This window comes from Elephas maximus, chromosome 5 (genome assembly GCF_024166365.1).
Source record: "Elephas maximus indicus isolate mEleMax1 chromosome 5, mEleMax1 primary haplotype, whole genome shotgun sequence".
Taxonomy (NCBI): Eukaryota; Metazoa; Chordata; class Mammalia; order Proboscidea; family Elephantidae; genus Elephas; species Elephas maximus.
Genome location: NC_064823.1, coordinates 158,439,032 through 158,466,772, shown reverse-complemented (window position 1 = coordinate 158,466,772; position 27,741 = coordinate 158,439,032). Strand labels below are relative to the sequence as shown.

The following is a 27,741-nucleotide window of genomic DNA, read 5'->3' as shown; positions in this document are numbered from 1 at the left end:
GGCAGAGTGAGAGAAAAATGTAGAACAAAAATTAAATCCATAAAGAAGACCAGACTTACTGGTCTGATAGAGACTGGAGGAACTTTAGAGCCTACAGCCCTAAGACATCGTTCTAACATGGAACTAAAGCCATTCCTGGAGACCATCTTTCAGCCAAACAATAGACAGGCCTACAAAACAAACAACAATACCTGAGAGGAACAAGTTCTTTAGAACAGTTAATTCTATGAGACCAAAAAGGCAAAATCTGCCTGAAAGCAAAGACGAGAAGGCAGGAAGGGGTAGGAATACTGGATGAAAGGTATCAGGGAACCCAGGGCAGAAATGGGGAGAGCGCTGACACATTGAGGGAACAGTGACCAGTGTCTTAGAACAGTCAGTGTACAAATTGTCGAATGGGAAGCTATTTTGCTCTATAAACCTTTACCTAAAGCATAATTAAAAGAAAAAAAAGGTCTTGCAATCTACTTTTGAAAAAACAGCCATTGAAAACCCTGTGAAGCACAGTTTTACTCTGACACACATGGGGGTGCCATGAGTCAGAATCAACTCAACAGAACTGGTTTTTATACCCTGATAATCAGATCATTTCAAACGCACACCTCCACCATGGACTCTCTCTGAGCTCCAGTCTCAGGTATGCACCTGCCTACTCCTTGCTCCACATCACGTGTCTGTCAGTTTGTTGTACTGTGGGGGCTTGCGGTTGTGATGCTGAAAGCTGTGCCACTAATATTTCAAATACCAGCAGCATCACACATGGTAGAGAGGTTTCAATAGAGCTTCCAGACTAAGACAAAGAAGAAGGACACAGTGGTCCACTTCTAAAAATACTGGCCAGTGAAAACCTTATGAATAGCAGTGGAGCACTGTTTGATATAGTGGCGGAAGACGAGCCCCTCAGGTTGGAAGGCACTCAAAATACAACTGGGGAAGAGCTGCCACCTCAGAGTAGAGTCAACCTGAATGATGTGGATGGAGTAAAGCTTTTGGGACCTTCATTTGCTGATGTGACACTACTCAAAATGAGAAGAAACAGCTGCAAACATCCATTCATAATTGGAACATGGATTGTACAAAGTATGAATCAAGGAAAATTGGAAGTTGTCAAAAATGGAACACTTGAAGATCAATGTCCTAGGCATTAGTGAGTTGAAAATGGATTGGTATTGGTCACTTCGAAGGGGACAATCATAGGTCTACTATTGCTGGGAATGACAACTTGAAGAGGAACATTGTCCCATTCATTGTCAAAAAGAACATTTCAAGATCCAAACTGAAGAACAATGCTCTCAGTGATAGGATAACATCCATATGTCTACAAGGAAGACCAGTTAACGAGACTACTATTCCAATTCACACACCAACCACTAAGGCCAAAGGTGAAGAAATTGAAGATTTTTACCAACTTCTGCCGTCTGAAATTGATCAAATATGCAATCAAGATGCATTGACAATTACTGGTGATTGGAATGCAAAAGTTGGAAACAAAGAAGGATCAGTAGTTGGAAAATATGGCCTTGGTAATAGAAATGACCCTAGAGATTCCATGATAGAATTTTGCATTGGAAATATCTTTTTTGAACAACATAAATGGTGACTATACAAGTGGACCTTGCCAGATGGAATACACAGGAATCAAATCAACTACATTTGTGGAAAGAGATGATGAAGATGCTCAATATCCTCAGTCAAAACAAGGCCAGGGCTGACTGCGGAACAGACCATCAATTGCTCACACGCAAGTTCAAGTTGAAAATGAAGAAAATTAAAACAAGTCCAGGAGAGCTGAAGTATGACCTTAAGTATATCCCATCTGAATTTAGATACAATTTCAAGGATAGATTTGACACATTGAACACTAATGACCGAAGACCAGATGAGTTGTGGGATGATATCAAGGACATCATACATGAAGAAAGCAAACGGTTATTAAAAAAGAAAGAAAAGACCAAAATGGATGTCAGAAGAGGCTCTGAAACTTGCTCTTGAGTGTAAAGTAGCTAAAGCAAATGGGAGAAATGAAGTAAAAGAGCTGAACAGAGTTCAGAGGGCAGCTTGAGGAGACAAAACCTAAACCAAACCAAACCCGCTGCCGTCGAATCAATTCCGACTCATAGTGACCCTATAGGACAGAGTAGAACTGCCCCATAGAGTTTCCAAGGAGCGCCTGTCAGATTCGAACTGCTGACCTTTTGGTTAGCAGCTGTAGCATTTAACCACTACGCCACCAGGGTTTCCTGAGAAGACAAAGTATTATAATGGCATGTGCAAAGACCTGGAGTTAGAAAACCAAAAGTGAAGAACACGCTCAGCATTTCTCTAGCCTGCAGTTGTAGAGGCTGGAAAATCCCACGTCCATGGGTCAGACTGGAGGGTTCTCCGGACTCACGTGGCTGCAGGGGTTGGTGAACCCAAGCTCAGCAGGTCAGACAGCAGGCCCCTGGCTCACAGGCTGTGGAGGCTGACGAATCCCAAGATTGGCAGGTAAGCTGCTAGCTCAAGTCCCATGAACTGGAGGTCAGGTGGGGATCCAGAGTGAGCAAAAGCCAGCCAACTTTGCCAGAAAGTTCACATATATTGTCCACATATATTGGATGTAGGCTACAGCCCCAAGGAAACTCTCTTTCAACTGACTGGCTGCTTCCAGCAGATCTCATCATGGAGGGGATTACATTATATTAGACCTCATTATGGAGGTGATTACATCATTACATAACTGCCAAACTACATCATAACTGCCAAATCACTGAAAATCATGGCCCAGCCAAGTTGACACACAACCTTAACCATCACGGATGGGCTCAAACATAGCAACAATTGTGAGGATGGCGCAGGACTGGGCAGTGTTTCGTTCTGTTGTACACAGGGTTGCTGTGAGTTGGAACGGACTCCACAGCACCTCAAAACAACAACAACGCTCATCGCTCCGGGACATTTCCAATAACTTCCAGAACAAGACTTCCAGAAGCGAGCTCAAATCCACTCCTCCTCCTCTCTGCCCCGTGTAAGGAAGTGGCACCACAGCTCACCCTGTTGCTCAGGCCCTAAATCTGGAAGCCATTCTGGGCTCCTCTTTCCTCACACCCTTGTCCAATCCCTCAACAAGCCTGCCTGTGCTGCCTCTGAAACACTCCCGTCTCATTTGCCAAGACTCACATAACTTTGGCCTCGAGGGATGTGAGCTTTCTTGGAAAGGAGGAAGCTGCTTACCAGAGAGGAAAAATGTAACTTAACAGACACAACTTTGGAGAAGTCACTATTATGCAGATTGACTCCCAGGGTGGTTGCCCCATTCCCATCTCCCCGTCATGCCTGGTCCCACCATTCCCCTGGGGGACTCCTCCTTCACCCCATGCCTGCAGCCCCCTTACCTCCTGGGGGATCTGGAACTTGCGCACCACGCCCAGCTCATAGTACATCTGGATACCACACTTGACCAGCTCCAGCTCCGTGCACTCCAGGTCTGAGAAGTGGAACTCATAGATGGCGAACTTGGTGGGCCCCGGGAGCTCTTCTTTCTGGGGAAGGGAGGGGGGGCTAAGGGAGGCCGGCCACTGCAGCCCCTGCTTGTTCCTCATCTCTCCTCCTTCCAGAGCCATCTGTCCAGCCTCAAACTCCCAGAGCTCACCAAAACCCCAGGCTTCTCCGGTGACTCCCGCACTTCCAGACATTCTGGCCTCTAGCTGGGGGCTTTCGCAGCCCCTGCCTGCTCAGCCTTCCTTCCTCCCCTCTTCTCCCACCGGGTGCCCAGTGCCAAGGGACTCGCCCGTCTGGGCAGACACAATGACACTGTCAGGGACACACAAAAACACACCCACAAGGAGACACACACAAAAGGTATACAGGCACACAAAGACACACAGGGACATACAGAGGTACTCAGGGATATACCTGGATACACAGGCACACACGTGGTTACACAGGCAGACATGTGAAAACACAGGCACACATGGACTCACTGCACACACATGAACATATACATACATGGAGACACTAGCATACACACACGCAAGCACATGGTTGAACACACAGGCAGACATGGATAATGGTCGGCACATGAACACACACACATACAGTTACAAACGCACACACCGGGATCTGTAAGGGCAGATGATACAAATTAAAAATAAGGAAGCGGCACCCTGCTCCCTTTTCTTTCAGCACTGCCTTTAGAAAACTTATTGTCAGTTCATTCTCTGTCTCTTTGAAAAGCACGAAAACCAAGAACTGGGAGCCTTCTCTTTTGAAATGTAGCCATCAAGGTAGATCACACTCCTACCGCCTAGTTTCGTGGAAGGAAATTAACAGGACTTCAGGTGGCTCCTGCCATAAAGATGCTAAAAATTAGCAATTTTGTCTTGGAAATGTGAATGCAAAGGGTCGTATCCACTTAGCTATATAAAAGTGGAAGAATTCGCTTTGTCTCGGCCATCTTCTGCTGATTGCCTGTGATGCATCACATTTTGCTTTAATGCTTGTTCAATAATAAAACTGTTTTCTTTCTCTTCTATTTTTGTGGGGATGTTTTCTGGGTTGGGAACAAATTTTGTTTTTAATTATATTTCCCCAACAATAGAAACAACAACAACAATACACGTATACACGGGTATACAGATGGGTACACAAGCATATACATGCAAACACAAAACACCTGGATATACAGCCGTACACACAATTACACAGGCACACCTATGGATACAGAGGCACTCACACAGATACACTGGCACACACATGAATACAGAGGCGCAAACACAGATACAGAGACACACACATAGATACACAGATACACATGAAAACACACGAATACACAAAAGAACCTGGACACACAGGCACACACATGGTTCCAAAAGCATACACATGGATATGGTGCACACACATAGACAGGCACACACATGACACACAAGCACACACATGGGTACAGTGCACACACATAGATACACAGGCATACACATAGTTACACTGGCATACACATGGACACGCACATGCATGGAGACAAGACACACACACGGATAGGCAGAAGCACATAGGGATACATGGTGCACATGGATACACAGACACACACTTGGGTAGACAGGCCCACCCGTGATACACAAGCACACATATGGATACACAGGCACACACACGGATACATAGATGAACACACGGATACACTGATGCACGCGTGGACACACTGGCGCACACAGGGATACACAGACACAGATATGGACACATTGTGATACACGTAGATTCGCTGGCACATCCCAGGCAGACTCCCCACACAGAGACGCACACTCAGACACTGGGCACTGTAGGTACCAGTTAACTTCCTGAGCCTCCAGATGCTGAGTCAAAGCCCTGTCACTAAGACCCACAGACGTCGGATGGTTCTGGGCAAGTGAGACAGGCAGACATGCGGTGACGTAGACATTACACAGTGTCCGTAGTGATCCAGCCATGTTCTCTGTGAGCACACCACAGACGTGTGCACGTGCACAGGCACACATACACACGTACAGTTGCACACACACACACACACCTGGGAAAACACAGATGGAGACTTAGTCCAAGTCATATGCTCACACAGACTAAAATATTGGATAGTCAGGACAATCAACAGAAGAGACAGACAGACACACAGACACATCTGGTAGCATAGACATCAAGTTAATTTTTTAGCAGGACAAACGCTCTGGGACACATACTTCTCAAGACTCTACACTAAGTAAGGCAGACACATGTATGCTGAGAAGTACAGACACACACACAAGACCCTCACAAGATGACTTTACAAGCTCAGAGAACGCCCCAGCCTCCTGGGAACGGAGACGTCTCCGACATCCCAGTTCTCAGGCGCTTCCAGTCTGCACCTGAAGGACCGAGTCTGCTTCCTTACCAAGATTTGCCGCAGCTCTTCCTCCTCACATTCAGCAGGCTCCTTTCCAAGGCGCTCTCTTGTCGGCTAATGAAGAACAACAGGCGTGTTGTGAGACAGAGTCATAACGTATACCCGTCATGGGCAGGGGACAAATGACAGGGTCGCCTATACCCATCATGAGCTCTTGTGATGATCAACCTGATGCCTCCAAACCCTCCGTCCACCATGAACGTGAGACAAACTCTGCTATACAAGGAACAGCCATCACAAGTTCACCTTCCATCCCTGAACCACGGCACCTCTCTCTGCCTTGTACCTTCAGTGGCTCTAAGCACCTGACATACAAGTGACCCTATGGGCTCCTGCACCCACTCTCATGTACACTGACTGGGTCTCTCCCTTCTGGATGGATCTGTCGCCCCTCTTCAGGGCTGCCCTCCAGGGCTCAGAGCCGGGGGTGGTCTCCAGGGTACCCAAGGCTTGGCCACATGGAAGATGCTGTGGCTCTGCTGGGGCTTACGGTGTCCATAGCACCTTAGTACAGGGACTGCTTTGTCTTTGATTTCTCCACTCCTAGAAGAGGTTCAAGGAGCCCTGGTCGCACAGTGGTTAAAACTACTCAGCTGCTAACCAAAAGGTCAGCAGTTTGAACTCAGCAGCCACTCTGCCGGAGAAAGAAGTGGCAGTCTGCTTCTGTAAAGATCACAGCCTTGGAAATCCCATGGGACGGGGCAGTTCTACTCTGTCCTACAGAGTCACTATGAATTGGTATCAACTCCAGGGCAGTGGGTTCAGTTTTGGTTTTAGAGGAGGTTTCCCGTCCAAAAACCCTCCTGGGCAGGACAGCAGCTTTGACAGTCCCACGGAGGAGGTGGACAACATCTGAGCCACAAAGGACAAAAACTGCCCTGGGAAGGTCTGGCCAGAGCCTCTAATTGCCAAGATAAGTGGCAATGTGCGTGGTTGTGGCTAACATCTCCTGAGTGTCCCTGTCTCTCAGGTGCTGTCCTGAGCACTTCACAGGGGTAATTGATGGAATCATACCACCCTACAAGGCAGGACTACTTATTCCCCTTTTACAGAGGAAACTAAGGCACAGAGAAGAAACTCATGCTGGGTCATACAATGTGTGGGGAACCCAGGCTTGAACCCGGCCGTCTGATCCCAGGGGTGTGTGGTAACACCTGGGCGACCCTGCCTCCCTGCTGGGCAGAGGAGAGACCAATGGAGTGATGGGAGCGGTACCAGGATCTCCTGAATTTCATCCTTGTCGCATTTCACATGGTACAGAACCATGTCTTGGGCGATGTCCTTGCGATTCTCCAGCTTGTTCATCTTGTCATAGGTGTCAGTGTTCAGCACTGACCAGCCCAGGAACTGAGTCAGGGACTGGGAGACAGGACAAACAGTGTCACCAACCCCCATCACACCTGCACTGAGTACCTACTGTGTGCCAGTCCCTGCGTCTTAGAATGAGGATTCCTGGGTGCCACTTGGATATAGTGAGTGCTCTGAATGGGGTCTCCAGGATGCCCACCAGAGGCTCCTAAGAATGGGACCTCTTGAGCTTTTCCTTGTTCCTGCTCTCCCTGGCCTTCACGCTGGGCCAGGGTGGCTAACGTGAAGGTAGGGAGGGACCCCACACAACCAGCGTCCCACACCATCACTCAAGATGTCACCTCCAAAGCCACGCCTGGTGACAGGACTTTACCTCCATGAGAACTTCATCCTGCTCGTCAAAGGGCTTCCCATCTTTCCTGTTGTAAAACGTCGCAACCCCCACAATCTCCTCCTTTTTGTTGACAATGGGCATGGACAGGACATTCTTGATGGTCCACCCAGAGTCGTCAAGTGGTCCCTCCTGCAGGAAGAGGTCTTCAGAGATGACCCCATGCTCTGGTCTGACCCTGGCCAGAGCTTCTTACCAGAGAGTGTAAGCCTCACTCATGCTTCAAACAGTTACAATTGGGTTATTGTTCCTCGCTCTTCACTCCCTCCCTGCAGGTGAATTTTACCTCCATGCATTCTGGGACATGACTTCTTCCATTATAGGAGGTAGAGGATATTTTCCCACCAGGGCCAGCTCCACGGCTGTGTAAGCTGTGCAGTCACACAGGGCTCCATTCCGAGAAGGGCTCCACATCTGGCTGAACGTTCTGTTGTTGTCTTAAAGCTCTTAATAATTGCTGAACAAGGGGCCTCACGTTTTCATTTTGCATTGGGCACCACAAATTATGTAGCTGGTCCTGTCTCCCACCTCACTGATGCTGGATTTCGTCAGTGAAATGTGGAAGGTGACCAGTTTCTAGAGGAGGCCCTTAGAGTCAGAACATGTTTTCACTGGTCCACTTGTCCCTCTGTCTCTCCCAGGAAAGAGCCTACCCTGGTCACATGGTCATATGTTCCCAGATAAAGACATGTGGTTCAGACTTGAACTCTTGGTGGGGCCCAGCCTGGTCCAGCCAAATTGAGCCAAGATCAGCTGAGCTCCAGATGAGCCCAGCTAAGATCAGCCATGTCTCAGCTGAGCCCAGCCAAGATCAGTTAAGCCCCAGCTGAGATCAGCCTAGCCCCGGCCAAGCCCGGTCAAGATCAGCTGAGCCCCAGCTGAGCTCTGCCAAGATCAGCCAAGCCCTAGCCAAGCCCAGCCAAGATGAGCTGAGCCCAGTCAAGATGAACTGAGCCCCAGCCAAGCCCAGGCTGAGATAAACTGAGCCCCAACCGAGCCCCGACTGAGATCAGCTGAGCCCCAGCCAAGAACAACTGAGCCCCAGCCGAGCCCCAGCCAAGGACAACTGAGCCCCAGCCGAGCCCCAGCCAAGGGCAACTGAGCCCCAGCCGAGCCCCAGGCAAGGGCAACTGAGCCCCAGCCGAGCCCCAGCCAAGGGCAACTGAGCCCCAGCCGAGCCCCAGCCAAGGGCAACTGAGCCCCAGCCGAGCCCCAGGCAAGGGCAACTGAGCCCCAGCCGAGCCCCAGGCAAGGGCAACTGAGCCCCAGCCGAGCCCCAGCCAAGGGCAACTGAGCCCCAGCCGAGCCCCAGCCAAGGGCAACTGAGCCCCAGCTGAGCCCCACCCAAGATCAGGTAAGCCCCACCAACCTGCAGACCTGTGAGCATGAAATACATGCTTGTTATTTTCAACCACTAAGATTTTCAGTTTTTCAAGCAGCAAAGACTAATTCAGTCCATGTTCCTAAACCAAAGCCTCTTCCTTCCTAAACAAAATACAATTGCTATTAATTAATAGATACCTGAAAGTTAAACATTTCATCAGCGGGGGCATTCATAATGTTACAGATCTGAAAAAGGATCAGAAAACAGTCTCACCTGAAGCAGTCACGTGTACAATACAATTCTAAAAAGGGCCACCCAACCCCAGCCTCACTTGCAAGCAGTGAGCTTCCAACTAGGCAAAGCAGAGCAGCCAAGCGTCGGCTGGGGCACACGTTCAGGCTGGCGGGCAGGGCTGGCATGTGGGGGAGACAAGCGCAAGCAAGCAGCAGACACTGGGCGAAGGCAAGGCACTGGGGGCCACCAGACAGCTCTGGACTCACAAAGCCACTTTCTGCCACATAGGTTGGAAGGCCGCTGGCCAGGGCCCAGTGATCGGCTGGGGGTGTACTGGGAAGAGAGAAGTAAACGGTCAGATGGACTAGATGCTTGAGGTTGTTAGACGTGTCCATGTAGATTTTTGGTACACACACACACACGTTTTAACTGCTATTCCATTCTCTGAGCTCCAGGGTCCAGGGGGCAGCAGTGTATGGAAGTGGATGGACCCAGAAAGGCTGGTGGGTCATGGGAATCTGGTGCGGGCCTGAGGAGAATGAGAGGAGGCAGGGGAAGGGGCTTGGGGGTGTCTGTGTTGTCTCCTTTCTCCTCCCAACTCTGCCCATGCTGGGACCACTTGCTCTGTAGGGACCCCTTTCTCCCCTACTGAGGGCCACATGGCTTCATTCCTGCCCCTTGGGGCTCAGTGTTGGTCCCCAGTCCTGTGGGTCTGGCCCTGTCCGGTGCCGAGGCCTGCCACCTGATCCCAGTCCCTGCTGGATAGGTTTATGGGATTGTGGGGTCACATGGCCATGAGGCCATGGGCTTGGGAATAACTGACCACCTTTCTCAGTGTCCCTGAGCTCAGCTGATCTTGACTGGGCTTGGCCGGGGCTAGGCTGATCTCAGCCGGGGCTTAACTGATCTTGGCTGGGCTCAGCTGAGACACGGCTGATCTTAGCTGGGCTCCTCTGGAGCTCAGCTGATCTTGGCTCTGCCCTGCCCTCCACCAGCTGTGCTGCCTGAGGCTTCCCCACCACCCCCAGCCTCACCGCGGGAGCAATGCCAGACCTGCCCCTTCTAGCAGCTCCATCGCCTGGGCTGGGCTGGCTGAACCAAGATGGGACCCTGAGGGCCTCAGAGGTCAGTAACTGCTGATGGGGCCAGTCCTGCCTCCTGCCCGGCCATCTCACCCAATCCCCCTGGATGTCCCCTGGCTAGTCACCTCTCCACCTCCTAGCGCCACTTCTCACCCTCCCCGAGAACAAGGAGTTAGTGTCCCTCCCTACCCCGCTCCCCTGAGACCATAAAGCAGGGAGCTCCTGGGGCCCAGGTCCGCTGCCTTTAGGGGCTGAGCTGAGCTGAGCCTGAGAGGAAGGCCCCCAGTCTCCATGAGACACTTCTCGGGAAGCCCTGTCACTTACGAGATGACTTCTCAGGAAGCCCTGTCACTTACGGGATGACTTTGATGTCCTCCTTGCCGTGCAGGATGTAGTCAATGACTTTGTAGAAAAGGATTTCCTGAGAAATGGCACCGCGTCAGTCATTAAGGGTCTCCCTGGGCCCAGCCCCTGGCAGGCACCCTCCCTGAGCACTTGAAGAGACACCAGGGGCCCCCACCACCCGGACACACACACACGCACGAATATCCACCAGGGTCCACCCACCACCCATTCCCACACATATGTATTTATACGCACATACACACCACAGACATGCCCACTGTGCACGTGTGTCTTACACATACACATGCACACACACACGCGTGGACACACCACACACACATATTCATGTACACACATGCAGACCGTCACTGATACTCCCAGGACACACTTTGCACACTGACTTAGATCTATCTTCTCTCTGTGTCACATCCAACCCTCCCCAACAGGGCCCCATACTCCACACACATGCCGCCCACCAGGCCACACCTAAGACCACACACTGACATTCTCCCACAGTCCTGGCTGGGCAGGTACACCCGCACCACCCACTGTCATCCACATGAGCACAGGGGCTGGCAGGCTCTGGTGCTTTGGGGCACGTGTGGATGTTAGCGAGTGTGCGCGTACACACACATACACAGAGACACACACACAGTGATGACAGATAGCAGTCAGCCGTCACCGCCAACACTTGCGCAGTTCTCCCCACTGCCAGGACTCTTCTACGCGCTTTGCACCCACAACTCATGGAATCCTGACAACACCCCTGCAAGGAGGGTGCTCTTATTGCTCCATTTGACAGATGGGGAGACTGAGGCACAACCAGACCGTGCAGCATGTCCCAGGTTGGATCCTGGTAAGCAGCCGAGGTATCTGACTCAGGAGACTGTGCCTCTACCCACTGGACCACACACCTCTCTGGTGTGTGCACACACACACACATTCACACACAGTCCCAGCCGGGAGAGATGTTATGAAGATTTAAGGACGGGGCAGCAGGGGCACTAGCCAGTCAGAACAGACACTAGCGATTACCACCTGGCCGGTGATCCTTATCTGGGGGACCAGGCCCGGCCGCCTCACTCCCAGGAGCACCAGAGTCAGGGGGAGACACAGATGGACACTCAGGGGTCTGCCCCTCAGGGCGAATATGCAGCCGGCCAGGCTGTGACCACCTGTCCTGTCTCCACACCATCCCACCTTAGCCCTCCCCTAACCAGGGGTTGGGCTGGGACAGGCTCCTCTCCCACCCTAGAGCTGGGGCCAGAGGAACCCAAGGGTCTGGGCTGCACTATCCCCTTGCCTCACCCTGACTTACCCGGCCATCGGGTGTCCGTGGGCCCGAGTATGGCTGGGCTTCCCCCATCAGCACAGGCCACACGTCGAAGAATTCCTGGGTTGAGGAGAAGCAACAAGTGGTCAGTGCTGCCGCCGGAGCTGGGCGAGGTGGGCAGGAGCCCCCAGGAAGCCTGGGCCTCACCTTCTCCTTGGTCATGTCCAGGAGGCCCACTGAGTACCGGTCGCAGTTCAGGTAGGCCCTTACGGTGTAGAAGGCCTTGTGAAACTGCCGCTCGATGTCTGTCAGCTCCTCAAACACCTTGTTGGCCGACCACAACAGCACCTTGGGGGGGCACACCTGTGGGCCCATGGCCACACCCAGACCCACCCATCTGACCATAGCAGTACACACACACACACACACACACACACACACACACACACATACATACATACACTGCCCACAGCACACACAAGGGGACCCAGATACCACCTGACTGCAGGAGGAGCCACTGACTGCCGGCCACACCTCTAACAGCTCTGGAACTGGGGTGTCATCCACAACCCATGAGCACAGAGGCCCCCAGAAACCCACTGGACAGTGAGGCCACCAGGCTGGGAGCCCGTCCCTTCTATTCACCACCTAGCGCTGGACTGGCACTCGGTTGAGTGGTGAATGAATGTCTGAATAAACATTTAAATCAATTGCCATGAGCTTGAAATGGAAAGATGTGACCATGCAGCCGCACAATGGACCACTCTCATGAGCAGCCTGAGATGCTGGTGTTTGAGGGTAGCGATTCATTGCTTTCTGGATATCAGGCCCTTTCGTGGGCTCAGCAAAGTGAATCTGAGAGTGATGATTCACTAACATGCTCCGTGGGGCAAGGCCAGCTGGCCCTGCCTGGGACATCACTCCCTGGCCAGGGCTGGGACTCACTCCTTATAGCTCTCCGTCCCACCCAGCCTGGAGCCCCATTTCTCTGGTTCTCCCATCATTGCCCAAAAGCAGACCCCTCTGGTCCCTGCTCTCTCGCACCATCACCCTCACAGCTTCGTGTACCCTCTTGCCAGTGCTGAGTGCTGCCTAGTGCCAAGTCCTTTTCCTCCACCGTGACTCCTCCTTGCAGCCTCCCTTCCTGCCAGCCCCTCTCTTGGGTCCTCTGTAGTCCCCTGTGCTCCTTGCTATTACCGAAGACACCACCTCTCAGTGTCATCTAACCAGAAGGAGCTGCCCAGGCTCTGTGTCCCTCTGAAGGCCAGCTGGAGTCCTCCCGCACACACCCACCTTCAGACCAGGGTCTATTCCTGTGTATCCCCATACGTCCCCACTGGGGGAGCTCATGTTGGCCATGCCCACTGCTACCCCACACCAAGGCATGATGACTTTGACTTCTGGTGTCCTGTCTACTCCCGCCTGCCACTATCCTGCGAGCTATCAATGCCCTGGGCATCTGTAGCCTCTATATCCCCAGCGCACTCTGCCTCTGAAATCCTGGACTCACATATGTCCAGAGACTCCTGTGCCTCCAATTCTCAGCTCTGCTCACGCCGCTCCTGCACTGGAACTTCTGGTCAACCCCCACCATTTATGCCATAGCCAGCACTTCTTTGATACTGCCCCTACCTTAGTCAACCCCTGCCTTGACTCCCTAGCAATCCAAGGGACATGAATTTCTGCACCACCAGCTGGCAAGTGATAGGTGAAACCTACCACTACCCAATACCAAGTCCACTTGTGGGAGAGAAGCACAAACCGAGTCTATGTCAGGAGATAAACACAACACCAAGCCCAGCGGTGGGAGAAACGCACACCGTGCTTTTCATCGATGGGGGAACAGGGCCATCAGACACGCTACAGGAGAAATGCACAATAGCAGGTCCACTGTGAAAGAAACAACACCAAGTCCGCTATCATGGACCATCTCACAAGCATAGAGTGCATGCCTGTGAGTGTGTGAGTCTGTGAGTGCATATACGTGTGTGAGAGTGTGTGAATACATGTGTGCATGATTTTTCACGAATCTGAGTGTGAATGGGTTTGTGAGTATGCATGTGTGTGCGTGTGCATGCGTGTGACTGTGTGTGTACATGTGTATGAGTGTGCATGTGTGCATATGTGGGTGTGTGAGTATGTACATATGTATGCATACATGAGCGTGAGTGTGCATTTGTGAGTGTGCATATATGTGTGAGTATGATGTGTGCATGTATGAGTGTGTGTGCATGTGTACATATGTGAGTGTGCACATGTGAGTATGCATGTGTGCATACACGAGTGTGTGTGTATATGTATGGGCGCGTACGTCTATGCATGTGTGTGCATATGTGTGTGTTGACTGTTAATCTTTTTTGCATTGGTTCTACAGATATTCCCTGTACTTTTCCTAGTACAAAGCCCTGGTCAGAACCACTGCTCACACCAGACATGAGCCCTGTCCTCCTGCGGGAGGGGGAGCCATTAATCGAATAATTATACAAACAAAACACCAACTTGGGACTGTGATGAGCAGTGTGATGAGATTCTGGGTTTCTCTGAGTCAGGGCTCTGGGCAGCATTTCTGGGGAGGGAACAGTCCTGCTGAGGACATGTGGGGCAGGCAGGATTCCCTAGGTGAAGAGGAATGTGCACAAGGAGTGGGTCACAATGAGGGCTTTGTCTGCATCTCAGGGTAATGAGAAGCCATGGAGGAGATTCCAGGTGGGTGGGTGGGGGTCACTCTTGGACCTGCTTGGTGTAGTGCCTGGATGGTGCACAGGTGAGCAGGGAGGCTGGCCAGGAGGTACACAGGAGTGGGGTGGGGTGGGGGTGAAGAGAGCCTGGGTCAGGGCAAAGGGTGTGCAAATACAAATACATGGGTGGAGATATTTGGGAGGACTTGAAAACATGGAGGTGGAGAGTTATGGATTGAACTGTGTCTTCCCAAAATACATGTTGAAGTCCTAACCCTGCACTGGCAAATGTGAACTTGTTTGGGAAAATAGGGGTTTTTCTCTGCAGATGTTATTAGGTAAATTAAAAACTCATACTAGAGTAGGGTGAGTCCCAGTCCTGATCCCTTCTGAATGGTGTCTTATAAAAGAGAAGGACGGAAACAGGGTTACACACAGGGGAAGACAACATGTGAGGATCCATCTATAATTCAAGGAAAGTCAGGAAACACCCAGGGCTACAGAAGCTGAAGGAGACAAAGAAAGGATCTTCCCCCAGAGTGAACAGAGAGAGAGCATAGCCCTGCCAATGCCCTGAACTCAGATTTCTAGCCTCCAGAACTATGAGCCTATACACCTCTGTTCTTTAAAGCCACCAACCTGTGGTGTTTTGTTCTGGCAGCCCTAGGAAACTAAGACAGGGATGGCAAGAATGACTCCCAAGTTTCCAGAATAGTGGCACCACTCGCCAAGGTGGGAGATAGGAGCAAGCATCAGGTTCGGGTGAGGGGGTGTTATATGTTCAGAGATGTCATGGTGGGGGGGGGGTCAAGCACTCAGAGAAGTTGGGGGGATTAGGTGTTTAGAGATATGGGGGGGTCAGCGGTTCAAAGATATCAGAGGTGTAATATATATATAATAGGAATATCAGAAGGAGAAGAAAGAAAGGAACAGAAGAAATACTTGAAATAATGGAAGAAAACTTTCAAAAATTAATGGCACTAAACCATAGATCCACAAAGCTCAAAGAACAGTAAGCAGGGTACATGTAAAAAAAATCTACACCTAAACATATCGTATTCAAACAGCAGAAAACCAAATACAAAGAGAAAATCCTGTAAGAAGCCAGAAAAGGAAGACAAGACAAAACAAAACAAATACCACCACCTTACTTATAGAGGCAGAAGGAGAAAACTGTATTGGACATCTTGTCATAAACCATGCACGCAAAGGAGATTGTAGTGAAATATTTACTGTTGAAAGAAAAAAATCTCAACAATCTAGAATCTTATATCCTTCAAATTATCCTTCGGAAGTACAGGGTAAATAAAGACTTTCTTGGACAAACAGAAAGTGAAGAAATTCATCACCAGTGAACCTGCCCTGAAAGAAATGTTAAAGAAAGTTATTTAGAAGGAAGGACAATGGTATAGGTCAGAAACTCAGGTCTACATAAAGAAAGGAAGATCCCTGGAGAAGGAAGAACGGAAGGCAAAATAAAATCTTTTATTTTTATTTTTCTCATTCTTAATTGATCTATGCCTTAGTTTCTTAGTGCTGCTATAACAGAAATATCACAAGTGGGGGACTTTAAAGAACAAAAATTTCTTTTTCGCAGTCCTGGAGCTAAAAGTCTGGGCGCTGGCTAAAGGGGAAGGCGGTCTCTCTGCTGGCTCTGGGGGAAGATCTTTGTCTCAGATTCTGTAGCCCTGGTGTTCCTTGGTTCCTTGACGGGCTTCACATCACATCTATCTTCTTTGCTGCTTGTGCTTACTTCTGTGTCTAATCTGCTCTTTTTATAACTCAGAAGTGATTAGGCTTAGGACACACCCTACACTGATATGACCTCATTAACGTAACAAAGAAACCTTATTTCCAAATGGGATTACATCCACAGATATAGGAGTTGGGATTCCAATACATGTTTTTTTTGGCGGGGGGGAGGACACAATTCATTCCACAGCAATCTAATAGACAAATATTTGTTTAAAGTAATAATAGTAACAGCACATTAGCTGATTACTGCATATAAAAGTACATATAAGATCACTATGAGTTGGAATGACTCAGTGATAATGGGTTTCATTTTTTTTTGGTTTTAGCATATAAAAGGAGCCCTGGGGGCACAATGATTAAAGCACCTGGGTGCTGACAGAAAGGTTGGTGGCTCAAACCCACCCTGCAGTTCCTCAGGAGAAAGGCCCAGCAATCTGCTCCTAGAAAGATTACGGCCTAGAAAACCCTATGGGGCAGTTCTACTCTGTTACATGGGGTCACTATGAGTGGAGTTCAACTTGACGGCACCTAAAAACACAGCATATGCATAAGTGAAATTAATGACAGAAATGTACAGGAAGGAGGAATTGCAAATACCCTACCCTTGAAGCAGTCTAGAGATAATATATGACTCCATTCATATGAAAAACCCATAGAGACAGAAAGCAGATTAGTGGTTGCCAGGGGCAGGGAGTGGAGGATGGGGAATGATTGCTCAGTGGGGTCAGGGTCTCCTCTGGGAGTGATGAGAATGTTTAGGAAGTAAACAGAGGTGATGGCTGCACAACATTGTGAATGTACTAAATGCCACTGATTCGTATGCTTTAAATGGCTAATTTTATGTTATGTAAATTTTACCATAATAAAGCAATTCTCTTACCCTATTCATTCTCCTACCCTCCATCTCATCCTCAAAACATCATATTCTTTTTCATTATTCCTCGAATAGCAAGTGGGAATATTGTAGAAAGTTAATAAAGCTTATTGTCAGGATTTTTTTTTTTTAATAAAGTAAATGGATGGAGAACTACATACTATGCTAACACCAGTCAAAAGTAAGCTGGAGTAGCTATATTAATTTCAGACACAGAAGGCTTCAGAACAAAGAAAATTATCAGGGATAAAGAAGGGTATTACATAATGATAAAGGGGTCAATTCTCCAAGAAAACATAATACCAAAAAACCAAACCCATTGCCGTTGAGTCGATTCCAACTCACAGTGACCCTATAGGACAGAGTAGAACTGCCCCATAGAGTTTCCAAGGAGTGCCTGCTGGATTTGAACTGCAGACCTTTTGGTTAGCAGCCATAGCTATTAACGACTACACCACCAGAGTTTCCAAGAAAACACAAGAATCCTTAAAATGTATGCACTAACAACAGAGCATGACAATATGTAGACAAAAGCTGACAGAACTGCAGGGAGAGATAGACAAACCCACTATTAATTATAGCTGGAGACTTTGATATCTCTCTTTCAGTGACAGATTCAGCAGGCAGAAAATCGCTAATGGCGTAGTTAAACCCAGTAGCACCATCAATCAACTGGATCTAATTGACACGAATAGTTCATCCAACAACAGCAGAATACACATTCTTCTCAAGCTCACATAGGATATTCACCAAGATAGACCACATTCTGGGCCATAAAACACGCCTTAACAAATTGCAAAGAATAGAAATTATAGGAAGTGTGTTCTCAGACCACAATGGACTTAAATGAGAAATCAAGAACAGAAAGATAGCAGAAAATCTCCAAAAATATTTGAAGATTAAACAACACGTTTCTAAGTAACACCTGGGCCAAAGAAGTTGCAATAGAAATTAAGTAATATTTTGAACTAAATGAAAACAAAAATAAACTCAGTGCCATCGAATCGATTCCGACTCATAGTGACCCTAAAAGACAGGGTAGAACTGCCCCATAGAGTTTCCAAGGAGCGCCTGGCGAAAAATACTATTTGTTAAAATTTGTCCGATACAGAGAAGGCAATGCTTGGGGAAAATTTATAGCATTAAATGCTCATATTAGAAAAGAAGAAAGATCTAAAATTAATAATCCAAGTTTCTACTTTGGGAAACTAGATAAAGAAGAGCAATTTAAGCCTAAAACAAACATAAGAAAAGAAATAATAAAAAATTAGAGCAGAAATCAATGAAATAAAAAACAAAATCAATAGAGGAAATAACAAAACCAATAGCTGGTTCTTGAAAAGATAAATAAAATTAATAAACCTCTAGCCAGGATAACTAAGAAAAAAGAGAAGGGTCACAAATTACTAATATCAGAAATAAAAGATGGATCATTATTACTGATCAAATGGACATTAAAAGGATAATAAATGAATATTATGAGCAACTCTACGCCCACATTTTTGATAACTTAGATAAAATGGGCCAATTCCTTGAAGGATACAAACTACCAAAAGTCAGGGAAAATTAAGTCTGCTTTATCTGAAATTTCTCTGAAAGCATGGAGAAATAGATATTTTGAATAGATCTATAACTATTAAAGAAATTGAGTCCATAAATAATAATCTTCCAAAACAGAAAGCACCAGGCCCTGATGGTTTCACTGGTGAATTCTACGAAACATTTAAAAAGAAATAATATCAATTTTCTACAATCCCTTCCATAAAATTGAAGCTGACAGAACACTTCCTGAATCATTCTATGAGGCCAGTATTATCCTAATACCTAAACCAGATAAGGACAGTACAAGAAAGAAAAACTACAGATCAATATCTTTAATGAACATTGATACAAAAACCCTCAATAAAATATTAGCAAATTGAATCCAACAATGTATAAAAAGAATTATACACCAAGGCCAAGTGGAATTTATTTCAGATATGCAAAGCTGGTTCAACATTCAAAAATCAATTAGTTCAATCTATCACATCGACAGGCCTGAAAAGAAATATATGATCATATCAACTAATGCAGGAAAAGCATTTGACAAAATCCAACTCATGATAAAAACTCTCAGCAAACTAGAAATAGAGTGGAATGTCTTCAACTTGATTAAAAAACATCTACAAAGAGACCTACAGCTAACATTATACTCAATGGCAAAGAACTGGATGCTTTCTCCCTAAAACTGGGAACAAGGTGAAGATACCTCCTCTCACTGCTCCTATTCAACATTGAACTGAAGTCCTAGCTAATACAATTAGACAAGAAAAGGAAATAAAAATTATGTAGTTTGGCAAGGAAGAAATAAAACTCTCTTTGTTCACAGGTAAGATGATTGTTTATGTAGAAAATTCCAAAGAATTGACCAAAAAACTCCTGAAACTAATAAGTGATTACATCAAGGTAATAGTATATAAGGTTATATACCAGCAATGAACAATTGGAATTTGAAATAAAAAATGTAATAACATTTACATTAGCATAAAAAAATGAAATTCTTAAGTATAAATCTAATAAAATATATACAGGATCTATATGAGAAAAATTACAAAACTCTGATGAAAGAAATAAAAGATCTAAATAAATGGAGACCTATTCCATGTTCATGAATGGGGAAGATTCAGTAGCATTAAGATGTCACTTCTTCCCAACTTGATCTGTAGATTCAGTGCAAGTCCAACAAAAACCCTAGAACACTAGCTTGAGGATATTCACAAACTTATTTGAAAGTTTTTATGAAAACAAAACAAAAACAAGAAGTCAACACAATAGTAAAGAAGAAAAAAATTTGGAAGATTTACATTACCCGACTTCAAGACTTACTGTAAATCTACAGCGATCAAGACAGTGTGGTATTGGTGGAAGAAAAGACATAGAGATCAACGGAACAGAATAGAGAGCCCAGAAATACACTCACACTAACAGAGTGAGCTGATCTTAGACAAAGGAACAAAGGCAGTTCAACGGAGAAAGAAGAGCCTTTTCAAGGAATGATGCTGGAACAACTGGATGTTCATAAGCAAAAACTGAATCTAGACACACATCTTAGACCTTTAAAAAAATAACTTAAAATGGATCGTAGACCTAAATACAAAATGCAAAACTATAAAACTTCTACGAGATCACACAGAACAAAATCCAAGTGACCGTGAGTTTTTAAACGCAACACTAACAGGCTGATCCATAAAAGAAAAAATGGATAAATTGAACTTCATTAAAATAAAAAAATTCTGATCTGTGAAAAACACTCTTAAGAGAATGAAAAGGCAAGCCATAGACTGGGGGAAAGTATTAGCAAATCATATGTGCTAAAAGACTTGTATCCAAAATATATAAAGAACTGCTAAAACTCAATAATAAGAAAACACAATTGAAAAATGGGCAGAAGATCTGAACAGACAATTCACCAAAGATGACATACAGATGGAAAACATGAGAAAAGATTCTCAACAACATTTGTCATTAAAACCCATTGCTTTCAAGTCGATTCCAACTCATAGCAACCCTATAGGACAGAGTAGAAGAACTGCCTCACAGGGGTTCCAAGGCTGTAAGCTTTATGGCCACCACTCATCTCTTAGTTTCGTGTACTGTGGTGGCTTGCATGTTGCTGTGATGCTGGAAGCTTTGTCACTGGTATTTTAAATACCAGCAGGATCACCTGTGGTGGATAGGTTTCTGCAGAGCTTCCAGACTAAGAAAGAATAGGAAAAACGGCCTGGAGTTCTACTTCTAAAAAAAATTGGCCAGTGAAAATCTCATGAATAGCAGTGGAACAATGTCTGATATAGTGCTGGAAGATGAGCCCCTCAGGTTGGAAGGCACTCAAAATATGACTGGGGAACAGCAGCCTCCTCAAAGTAGAGTTGACCTTAATGACATGATAGAGTCGAGCTTTTGGGACCTTCACTTGCTGATAAAGCACTACTCAAAATGAGAAGAAACAGCTGCAAACATCCATTAATATTGGGAATGTGGAATGAACAAAGTATGAATTTAGGAAAATCAGAAGTCGTCAAAATTGAAATGGAATGCATAAAGATCGATATTCTAGATATTAGTGAGCTGAAATGGATGGGTATTGGCCATTCCGAGTCAATCATATGCTCTACTATGCCAGGAATGACAAATTGAAGAGGAATGGCATTGCATTCATCATCAAAAAGAACATTTCAAGTTCTATCCTGAAGTACAATGCTATCAGTGATAGAATAATATCCACATGCTTACAAGGAAGACCAGTTAATAGGACTATTGCTCAAATTTGTGCACCAACCACTCATGCCAAAGATGAAGAAATTGAAGATTTTTGCCAACTTCTGCCGTCTGAAATTGATCACACATGCAATCAGGAAGCAGTGATAATTACTGGTGATAGGAACGCAAAAGTTGGAAACAGAGAAGGATCGATAGTTGAAAAATATGGTCTTGGTGATAGAAATGACGAGGGAGATTGCATGATAGAATTTTGCAAGTCTAATATAATGACTTATTCATTGGAAATACCTTTTTCAACAATATAAATTATGACTACATGTGTGGACCTCACCAGATGGAATACACAGGAATCAAATCGACTACATCTGTGGAAAGAGGAGATGGAGAAGCTCAATGTTATCAGTCAGAACAAGGCCGGGGCCAACTGCAGGAACAGACCACCAATTGCTCATACGCAAGTTCAAGCCGAAGCTAAAGAAAATTAAAACAAGTCCATGAGAGTCAAAATACAACCTTGAGTATATCCTATGTGAATTCACAGATCATCTCAAGAATAGATTTGACACATTGAACGCTAACAACCAAAAAGACCAGATGAGCTGTGGAATGACATCAAGGACATCATACAAGAAGAAAGCAAAAGGTCATTAAAAAGACAGGAAAGAAAGAAAAGACCAAAATGGATGTCAGAAGAGACTCTGAAACTTGCTCTTGAACATAGAGTAGCTAAAGTGAACGGAAGAAATGATGAAGTGAAAGAGCTGAACAGAAGATTTCAAAGGGCATCTCAAGAAGACAAAATAAAGCATTATAATGCAATATGCAAAGACCTGGAGTTAGAAAACCAAAAAGGAAGAACACACTTGGCATTTCTCAAGCTGAATGAACAGAAGAGAAAAAAAATTCAAGCCTCAAGTTGCAATATTGAAGGATTCTATTGGCAAAAATTGAGCCCTGGTGGTGCAGCGGTTAAGAGCAATGGCTGCTAACCAAAAGGTCAGCAGTTTGAATCCATTAGCCACTCTTTGGAATCCCTATGGGGCAGTTCTACTCTGTCCTATAGAGTCGCTATGAGTCCAAATTGACTAGACAGCAATGGGACAGGCAAGATATTGAATGACACAGGAAGCATCAAAAGAAGATGGAAAAAGCATAAAGTCACTGTCCTGGAATCATGGATTGAATTATGTCCCCCCAAAAATGTGTGTATCAATTTGGCTGGCCATGATTCCTGGTATGTGTGATTTTCCTATAAGTTATAAATCCTGCCTCTATGATGTTAATGAGGGAGGATGGGCGGCAGTTGTGTTAGTGAGGCAGGACTCAACCTACAAGACTGGATTGTGTCTTGAGGCAATCTCTTGAGATATAAAAGAGAGAAGTAAGCAGAGAGACAGGGGGACCACATACCACCAAGAAAGGTACCTGGCCAACCAACTGGAAGAGATCCATATTTGTGCCCATTCCAAAGAAAAGTGATCCAACAGAATGTGGAAATTACTGAACAATATCACATGCAAGTAAAATTTTGCTGAAGATAATTCAAAAACTGTTATAGCAGTACATCAACAAGGAACTGCCAGAAATTCAAGCCGGATTCAGAAGAGGGCTTAAGACGTGGGATATCATTGCTGATGTCAGATGGGTCTTGGCTGAAAGCAGAAAATACTAGAAAGATGTTTATCTATGTTTTATTGACTACACAAAGGCATTCAACTGTGTGGCTCATAACAAATTATAGATAACATTGCGGTGAACAGGAATTCCAGAACACTTCATTGTGCTAATGCAGAACCTGTACATAGACCAAGAGGCAATGGTTTGAACAGAACCAGGGGATATTGTGTGGTTTAAAATCAGAAAACGTGTGCGTCAGGGTTGTATCCTTTCACTATACTTATTCAATCTGTATGCTGTAACCTGAGAAGCTGGACTATATGAAGAGGAACGGGGCATCAGGATTGGAGGAAGACTCGTTAACAACCTGCATTATGCAGATGCCACAACCTTGCTTGCTACAGTGAAGAGGGCTTAAAGCACTTACTGATGAAGATCAAAGACTACAGCCTTCCATATGGATTGCACCACAACATAATGAAAACGAAAATCCTCACAACTGGACCGAAAGGCGACATCACGATAAACAGAAAATATTAAAGTTGTCAAAGATTTCATTTTACCTGGAACTATAACCAATGCCTACAGAAGTAGCCGTCAAGAAAGCAAATGACATACCACGTCATTGGGCAAACCTGTTGCCGAAGACCTCTTTAAAATTTTAAAAAGCAAAGATGTCACTTTGAGGACTAAGTTGCTCCTGACTCAAGCCATGGGATTTTCAGTCACCTCGTATGCTGAACAGCGAATCCGGAAGACTGCATGAGTATTGGCGCAGTTGAATTTTGGTGCTGGCGAAGAATGCAGCAGGTACCACGGGCTGCCAGAAGAACCAACAAATTGGTCAGAATGCTCCTAGAAGTGAGGATGGTGAAACTTTGTCTTGTTTACTTTGGACACAGCATCAAGAGTGACCAATTGCTGGAGAAGGACCTCATGCCTGGTAAAGTAAAGGGTCAGCGGAAATGAGGGAGACCCTTAATGAGATGGATTGACACAGTGGCGGCAAGAATGGGCTCAGCCATAGCAACGGTTGTGAGGACAGCGCAGGGCCGGGCAAAGTTTCGCACTTGTTATATATAAAGCGGCTGCCATGAGTCAGAGCCAACTTGACAGCAACTAACAACAACATCGTCTGCTTTACGGTCTATGAAAACACTTCCCCAACTGCCCCCAATGTCTCTCTTAGCTTCTGACGTCCAGAACCCTGCCCAAGTCTATGCATGGAGTTTCGTTCTTAGGACTGTAGTCTAGACCAGTTCCCTTTGCTTTTTTTATTGCTGTTGTTTGTTTTGTTATTTTTCACCACCATGTGTTTCTGAGGAACCCTGGTGGTGCGGTGGTTAAGAGCTCGGTTGCTAACCAAAAGATCAGCAGTTCAAATCCACCAGTCGTTCCTTGGAAACCCTATGGGGCACTCTACTCTGTCCTATAGAGTCACTGTGAGTTGGAATTGACTCCGTGGCAACGGGTTTTGGTTTCTTTATTTCTGATGAGCCCAGGATTTTGCCTTGAGCACGTCTCGCACCCTGGATTTGTCTGTTTCTCAGGATTGGACTCAAGGTGAGCCCTGATGGTGGGAGCCCTGCAGAGGAGATGCTGTGAGCTCTGTCCTCCTTCTGTGGAGGCACTGTCTCTAGCTGTCCCACTGCTGGGGATGCTGATGGCATGCCACGCCTGATTAGGATGTTGACCACTGCAAGAATGGTTCAATGCAATGTAAGTATGGCATTCCAACTGCAATGTGTTGTGTGATGGTTACTTTTATATGTCAACTTGACTTGGCTATGGTGCCCAGTTGCTAGGCCAAATAGTAGTCTAGTTGTTGTTATGGAAACATGTGATGAAATCATTTGGCCTTGGGTGGAGCAGATTGCCTGCCATAAAGCAATGTTATGTCAAGTCATATTGTGGAAGCCCTGCTGGCACAGTGGTTAAGCATTTAGCTGCTCACCAAAACGTCAGCAGTTTGAATCCACCAGCTGCTCCTTGGAAACCCTGTGGGGCAGTTCTACTCTGTCCTTTAGGGTTGCTATGAGTCAGAATCTACTTGATGGCAATGAGATGGGCAAAATATTGAACACAGGAAGCATCAAAAGAAGAAGGAAGGAAAAACAGAGTCACCGTACCGACAAACAATTTGTCGATGTTCAACCACCTCAGGAGGGTAGCATGTGACGGAAAAGCGATGGTATTGAGGGAAGAATACCAAGTTGCACTGAGGCATTGGAGGAAAACAAGGTTCCTGATGGAATATCAATTGAGGTATTTCAGCAAGCTGCTGCAATGCTGGAAGAGTTCACTTGCGTATGCCAAGAAATTTGGAAGACAGCTACCTGGCCAACCAACTGGAAGAGATCCATATTTGTGCCCATGCCAAAGAAGGTGATCCAACAGAATGTGGAAATTATCAAACAATATCGTTCATACCACATGTAAGTAAAATTTTGCTGAAGATCATTCAAAAACAGTTGTAGCAATACATCAACAGGGAGCTGCCAGGTTTGGTTTTTGGTGCTATTGTGTCCGTGAGTTGAAAAGGGAGTTTCCCCCTCGTAGGCTCTGCCTCCAGATTCTAAATAGAGATTTTGACAGAACTCCCACCCTGCACTCTTCTAGTCACCTGACCCACAGAGCCTGGGATGCAAACCTGCCAGAATCTCTAGCCTGTCCCCTGACTGATAGGTTTTGGACTTGCCAGCCCCCCAGAATTCTGCTGTCTGACCTGTGGATCTTGGGTTCGTCAGCCCCTGCAGCTACGTGAGTGAGGAGAAGCCTCCAGCCTGACGTCTGACCCATGGACTTGGGACTTTCCAGCCTCTGCAACCTCGTGAGCCATTTCCATGAGATAAATCTCTCTCTATGACTAATGTGTACACACACACACACACACCTCCCTTTTATATACATACGCTTCACTGGTTTTGCCTAAGACAGATGCTTACAAAAACAATGTGATAAAAGGGAGGTTTACACAAAACTTCAGAAGTCCGACCTTTTTCTGTACTTTCCTTGCTTTCTGAAATGCTGGCTGTCTCGTACTTTGATTCTTTGATGCTCCCTTGGAGTGTGGCTGACAATTTCTTTTTTTTTCAGGAATTTGGTCCCTGAGTGATACTGACAAGGGGGATTGTTTGAACCGACATATTTCAGAGCCAATTCCAGAAGGCATTATACGACAGTCACAAAGGAAAAATGGAGACCTCTAAATGTGTGGACAACGCCATACTTAAACATGTTATTTGATACAACGATATTTTACATGAATCATTGAAGACAATTTCAAAAGAAGAAGAACATTGAATAAACAAGCACTTGTGTTTGAGGGGAGTCCCTGGGTGGTGCAAACGATGAAAGCACTCGGCTGCTAACTGAAATGTTGGGAGGTTCGAGTCCACCCAGAGGTGCCTTGGAAGAAAGGTCTGGTGATCTACTTCTGAAAAATCAGCCACTGAAAGCCCTACGGAGGGCAGTTCTGCTCTGACACACACCCTGTGTCCCCGGCTCACAGTGAAGAAGCGTCTAGAATATGAGGCTCTTGTGAGAGAGTAAGAGGGGTGTACTGAAAAATACTGCTGCCAAGGGGACTCTGACTTCTAGTGACCCTGTAGGACAGAGTAGAACTGCCCCATAGGGTTTCCATGGCTGTCAATCTTTATGGAAGTAGGCTGCCACATCTTTCTCCTATGGAGCAGCTGGTGGGTTCAAACTGCCAACCTTCTGGTTAGCAGCCACCGGGGCTCCTTAAAAAATGCCCAAGTTCTTCTGGGGTCTTAAAAGCCAGCAAGCGGCCACCTAAGACGCATCAATTGGTCCCAACCCACCTGGAGCAAAGGAGAATGACGAACACCACAGACACAAGGTAATTATGAGCCCAAGAGACAGAAAGGGCCACATAAACCAGAGACTCCATCAGCCTGAGGCCAAAAGAACTAGATGGTGCCCAGCTGCCACCAATGAGTGCCTTGACAGGGAGCACAACAGAGAGTCCCTGATAGAGCAGGGGAAAAGTGGGATGCAGACCTAAAAGTCTCATAAAAAGACCAGACTTAATGGTTTGACTGAGACTAGAATGACCCCAGAGGTCATGGTCCCCAGACCTTCTGTTAGCCCAAGACAGGAACCATTCCCAAAGCCAACCCTTCAGACAAAGATTACACTGGTCTATAAGACATAAATGATACCGGTGAGGGGTGAGCTTCTTAGCTCAAGTAGACACATGGCAGACTATGTGGGCAGCTCCTGTCTGCAGGTGAGATGAGAAGGCAGAGGGGGACAGGAGCTGGTTGCATGGACATGGGAAATACATAGTGGAGAGAAGGAGTGTGGTGTCACATTGTAGGGAGAGCAACTAGGGTCACATAACAATGTGTGAGTAAGTTCCTGCATGAGAAACTGACTTGAATTGTAAACTTTCACTTAAAGCACGCACACACACACACAACACCTAATTGTGACAAAAGCAACAGCTGGGAGGGATTCCTACCCTCCAAACAATCATGATTCAAAATCAGAATCAGAGTGTGACATGCGATGTCTACGAAATTCCCAGTATTGCCCAAAAGGCACAAATCACATGAGCCACGCTGGGAAAAAACCCTGCCCTTAGATCGCTGGCACCCGATTCCTACAGAAAAGTGAGTAGCCAGTCGTCCACCCGGTAAAGAAACAGATAATGCCTGAAGTTGTCTAAATGGTACCCCCCCTGCCCCG

General features: G+C 46.4%; 1 protein-coding gene across 2 annotated transcripts in view; it reads right to left on the bottom strand.

Moving 5' to 3' along the window:
• Positions 1-27,741, bottom strand: part of PDE6B (phosphodiesterase 6B) — a 62,930-nt gene that overhangs the window by 17,391 nt on the left and 17,798 nt on the right. For both annotated transcript variants that reach the window (XR_007517706.1, XM_049886530.1), the window contains exons 4-12: positions 12,052-12,192; positions 11,890-11,964; positions 10,583-10,647; positions 9,411-9,477; positions 9,108-9,155; positions 7,569-7,718; positions 7,103-7,246; positions 5,876-5,941; positions 3,375-3,521 (exon numbers count right to left, since the gene is read on the bottom strand). Coding sequence is in view for 1 of the 2 variants with exons in the window: in XM_049886530.1 (XP_049742487.1) it covers positions 3,375-3,521; positions 5,876-5,941; positions 7,103-7,246; positions 7,569-7,718; positions 9,108-9,155; positions 9,411-9,477; positions 10,583-10,647; positions 11,890-11,964; positions 12,052-12,192 (903 nt within the window). In the remaining variant the exon portion in view is untranslated. The remainder of the gene's footprint in view (positions 1-3,374; positions 3,522-5,875; positions 5,942-7,102; positions 7,247-7,568; positions 7,719-9,107; positions 9,156-9,410; positions 9,478-10,582; positions 10,648-11,889; positions 11,965-12,051; positions 12,193-27,741) is intronic.